This window comes from Bactrocera latifrons, unplaced genomic scaffold, assembly GCF_001853355.1.
Source record: "Bactrocera latifrons isolate USDA-ARS-PBARC rearing strain unplaced genomic scaffold, ASM185335v1 scaffold_171, whole genome shotgun sequence".
NCBI lineage: Eukaryota > Metazoa > Arthropoda > Insecta > Diptera > Tephritidae > Bactrocera > Bactrocera latifrons.
The window spans coordinates 701,561-706,583 of record NW_017535197.1 but is presented as its reverse complement, the minus strand read 5'-3'; the positions used below and the strand labels follow the sequence as shown (position 1 = coordinate 706,583).

Below are 5,023 nucleotides of genomic sequence, written 5' to 3'. Positions count from 1 at the left end.
TTAGATGACGTGTACATTTCAAAAATTTTGCACACAGAAATTTAGTTGCGCCATAGGCAAAAATGCGTTCTGGTAGCAAGGGTTCTTTAATTTGCAGACTAGCCTACACTAACTGCATTAAGTTGTCGAATATAAATCAATCAAATAAGACGCACGTTCGATATGAACAAGTCAAAGACTTGATAACTAACGACAACCCTAAAATCTCTCGAAGTGTCTATGCACAACGCTTCTAAATATGTGTGTGTGTGTTCATGAGGAAAACAACTCTACTAAGAGCGCACTAAAGTGGCCGCCATATTGCGGTAATGTGTTATCTGCTCAGTAGAGAGACACAGCGACGAGTGCAAAAACAACGAACGAGCAATATGGCCCCACATATGCGCTTATGTATGTGTGTGTGTGTAGAGGCATTATCGATCGAATAGAAACGACCAGACACAGGCATTATAAGCGACAGTTGGAAATTTTCGTTTCATTGAAACACATCTGTGCTTAACAGTATAAAAACAAAGAGAGCGTATTATTATAACAAGTAAAAAACTAAATACTGCACTAAATCTTAATTGAGACATTGAGATATATTCAATAAGCCCTTTGTGAATTATTATTAGGTAAGTGCTGGGAAGTTTATCAGAAGTTAGTTGAGGCTGAGGTGAAACCTTTTTAAATTTGCCATACACTTTAAAAGAGACATTATTTCGAATATACAACTCAAACGCGTTGGTTGTTGCTCCAGAGAAACAAACGAATTGAATTTTGGTGTGTCAAGCGAAGAGGTAGAAAACAAAGCGAAATGCCGAGTAAACTACTTGAAACGCAATTAGTGCATGGAAACAAAACTATATGTTTTTTAAATATTGTCACATTTTACAAAACAAAATAAAAAACAAAAATATTTAACAACAATTAATTGGTGTAAATTTCATCGTTTCTTTGCAGAGTGAAATACTCAGAAAATTAAAACCAAAGTTATGAAGCCTTTTACTGCGCTTACTCTGTTTGCGGGCATTATCGCCCTGGCCAGCGCTGACAACTACGCCTGTCACTCCAATGTGACCTACGGCTGCAGCAACAGTATCTCAAGTAAGTAAAGCAAGAACAATAACAACAAAAATACAAATGCATACTCCCTGCTCAAACACATGAAAGCGCTCATTTGACCGAGTTTAACTAAATTATTTCCTGTCTTGTGTTTTTTTATTCCTTTCGTTTCGCTTACAGCCCCCGTGGTTTGCCATTCCCGTTATGGCGGCATTGAGAATGTCGAATCTACCATTCAATCCTACATCAACTTGAATCTGCACAAGTCCTATCAATATCTGTTGTTGTCATCCTTCTACAATTCATACCAGAAGAATCGTCCCGGTTTCAGCAAGCTTTACCGCGATTTGTCGGACCGCTCTTTCGATGATGCTATTGATTTGATTAAACATGTGACACGTCGTGGTGGCCAAGTTGACTTCCGTGCCATCAGTCAGCACCCCAACTCTATTGCTCAAAGCAAATTGAAATTGGAGGAGGATGAATTACACTCATTGGGCATTGCTTTGGATATTGAGAAGACCTTGACCGCTGATGCTGGCCATGTGCACTACCAGTCGACACATGGACGCCCACATGACCCACAGACCGCTCACTACATTGAGGAGAAATTCTTGCACAAGCAGGCTGATTCCGTGCGCAAGGTTTCGGGCTTCGTCAACGATTTGTCGAAGATAATGAACCAACCCGATCCCTCATTGGGCATCTACTTATTCGACCAGTACTTGGAGAAGCAATAAATGGTGTTGCAGCAGKRAAGATTGTGCGCTGACTTACATATTAGTTCAGCTGGARCTGAGAATAACCATATAACTTACGTTCAAGAATCTATACGTATTTCTTTAATTACATTACAAAAGAAACCATAACGATGTAACTAAATTTGCTTGAAAAATATATAAATTCCAACTTTGCGCATTTAAATCTTCAGCTTTATGACTGCTAATTAGGCCACAACCAACCAAGTTTCAGCTTATGGCACAAAGGCGCATCCATGAAATTATTTGTATTATTAAAAATAAGTGCTACACCATTTTTGAATTGTTCATTGCTATTATTATTATTATTTACCCTCCATGAAGTTGTAACTTTCCTAATGGATTACATTAAAAAATATAAATGTTAAATTAACGAAATAGTAAAAAAAAAATTAAAATTTCGACTCTCATATTTATTTGTTTCCATTGAATTGTGATACTTGGTGCGATAATTTTTACAAAAACTAAATAAATAAATATGCGACTGAGAAACAAAATCTCAAATTCATTTATGCTCATTTACTCATTATGTGCAGCCACTCTCTGCTCTCTCCAGGAATTGGTGTGTTTGAGAGCAGTATTGAGCGTTGTTTTGTCCCCATAATACAATTTAGTAAGCACATAGTCGACAAACAGCTGATTGCATGATATCCAAACTTTCCCATTCAATTTATATGCTTCCGTTTAAAATTATTTACAAATGACCTACCCAAACTAAACGGAAATATCTGACGGAATATACTAGAATTCGCCAGAAAGCATACATATGTATATGCCATAGAAGAATTTGTAATATTTAAAAACAGAGTGAAACAGAGAGAGAGTAATACGTGAGAGAAGAAGATGCTTGATTTATAAGTGTTTGCAAACAGCTGTTAAAAAATTATTATTTTATAAACGAAATTACAACTCTTACAGAAATAATATTTTTCCATATGTCACATATGGTATTTTGCGAAATGTTGTACTTTTAGATATAAAAAGTGATCCATTTCGGGGTTCCCTAACTTTTTAAAGAAAAAGGACAGAAACTTTAAATTAAATTTTAATGGGGAATATTTATCATTAGAAAGAACATTCATAGGTATTTATTTTTCGAAGATTATCTCTTTCAAATGTTTGCCGCGGCTATGTCACAGATGGTCCACCCGTTGTGTCTTATTTTCGATGACTCGTTCGTGGCGAATGAGACGCATGATGTTTTGCCCAATGAATAGAGTATATATTTTACATATGTATCTCCACAGGAAAAAGGCTAACGGTGTAATGCCACACGATCTTGATGGCCAGTCGACCAGCCCAAAACGGCCTCAATAAATCCGGTGATTAATACGATATGTGAGATCACGAGCTTCAATTTCAGACATCATTTGGTTGGTTATCATGGCGCTATAACGGTTGCCATTGACAGCTACGTTCTCATGGACATCATTTTTGAAGAAATATGAACCGATGATTCCATCCGCACCAAACTGTAATTTTTTTCTGGGCGAAATGGTAGCTCTTGATTCTCTTTAGGTTGGTCGTCATCCTAAACGCGGGAATTTTTCTTGTTTATACAACCATTGAACCAGAAATGGGTCGCATTGTTGAATAAAATTTGGCTCGAAAATGTCGGATCTTCTTGGATCTTCTCAAGAGCCCATAGAGCGAAGCGATGTCGCTTAGGAAAGCCAAGTGCCCTCAATTCTAGCATAAGCTGTATTTTGTACGCTTTCAATTTAAGAACACGACGTAACATGCGTAATAATACTGAACAACTATAACACGACAGTTTGACATGACCCACGCGAGATCTGTCATATAAAAGATATTAAAAAAAAAATACCTCGATTACTTGAAAAGGATCAAAACTGTCAGTGTTGATTTGCAGGAAAAACCGTAGCGTTTAGTAAGAATTCCAATTTAACAACACTTGGAAGCCCACCTCCTCTTTCGTCAAGGTCCAAATGGGCTATGTGACCCATATTCTTCAAATTTAGCCTCAAGCGACTTATTTTTGTTTACAAACATCTAAAGGTCACTCGATAAACGGATTTTTAAATCAAGTGTGGAGGCCTAGGTTATCAGTTTCCAGAAAAAAAAATTATAGTGAGATATAACTCATTAGGATCCATTTAGTTAATAGTTCTAAGGGTAGTAGCAGATTTTCAACTCCAGATACCGTCTACAACAGAGGTAAAAGACATACTAGTGAATTGCTATCTAAACTCTATTATGTAAATATTTAATAAATATGTAAATATTGTTTCCAGCTCTCAGGTATATGGTATGTTAAACCCAATGCCACATGTTGCTAGAAAGGGTCGGCGCACTGCATACAAAACCTTCAACTCCGTCATCACCAGCTGTTGCACTCACAATTTTATAGTTTTATTGTATCCAGAATAGAAATTTTAATTGCCGCACATTATTAAAATGCATAAATTAAAAGGAAATTGCTGCAGAAGCAAATTTCGAATACGACCGACGAGCACATTACTTACCAAAAACTAATATGCAATTGGAAGCAGAGATATGAGCGTATATGCAGAAGCGTTGTAAGCTAAAAATCACTTTATAAAAAGGGTTACTTTATAGTGTACAATAGTACATATATGTATGTATGTATATATCTGATAGATACTTTAACATATGGTACGCAAACATAGGCGCATGAAAATTGCACGAATTTCCACTTTGCCATAATTCTGAATATAATTTGAGCTAAACAGCAATTATTTTGGTGTAATAACCGCCCCAAAGAGCAGACGAATATTCATACAATCATTAGGGTACAACAAAGGTAAGTAATAGGGCAAGAGCAGTTAAAATATAATGACTATTGCAGTGATACACATGTGACCGTTAAATGCACCCCGCAGGAAAAATTAGTACACGCACTTGAGAATGTGAAGTGTGAGTAATAGAGCAAGGGCAAATGATTCGAAGTGAGTTGGAAGTAGAATATCCACCTCATAAAATAAGAATTATGGGAAGAGAATTCTAGCATTACTACCTCTCAGATGAAATATATGCTCTAAACAGCCATAAGAATAACAAAAATTAGAATATTGTGGCCAAAATTCTAGGATTACACTTTGTGAGAGTTAAAGTTCTCAAAACATAAAAGGTCAACAGCACTACTCCATGGGCTACCTAACAGTTATATTTACTACAGGGTAAATCAAGGAAGCAAAATTATTAAGCCCGGAGTCGTAGTATTAATGAGCCTTTGATGC

The 5,023-nt window shown here is 36.4% G+C and overlaps 1 protein-coding gene across 2 annotated transcripts; it reads left to right on the top strand.

Moving 5' to 3' along the window:
* The first annotated feature begins 458 nt into the window (after positions 1-458).
* LOC108966894 (soma ferritin-like) lies at positions 459-2,212 on the top strand. Of its 2 annotated transcripts, none has more exons than XM_018930033.1 (3): positions 459-614; positions 943-1,086; positions 1,225-2,212. In XM_018930033.1, the coding sequence occupies exons 2-3, from the start codon at positions 975-977 to the stop codon at positions 1,782-1,784; spliced, it is 672 nt and encodes a 223-aa protein (XP_018785578.1). In that variant the 5' UTR covers positions 459-614; positions 943-974; the 3' UTR covers positions 1,785-2,212. The 2 variants fall into 2 exon arrangements, with proteins under 2 accessions (XP_018785578.1, XP_018785579.1); XM_018930034.1 differs by lacking the exon at positions 459-614 and adding an exon at positions 682-779.
* Positions 2,213-5,023: the final 2,811 nt, after the last annotated feature.

Excerpts from the sequence above, each read along its gene's own strand:
- LOC108966894 (XM_018930033.1), top strand. The coding sequence starts at position 975 with ATGAAGCCTTTTACTGCGCTTACTCTGTTTGCGGGCATTATCGCCCTG. Across the intron at positions 1,087-1,224 it reads CTGCAGCAACAGTATCTCAA|CCCCCGTGGTTTGCCATTCC; the intron begins GTAAGTAAAGCA and ends TTTCGCTTACAG.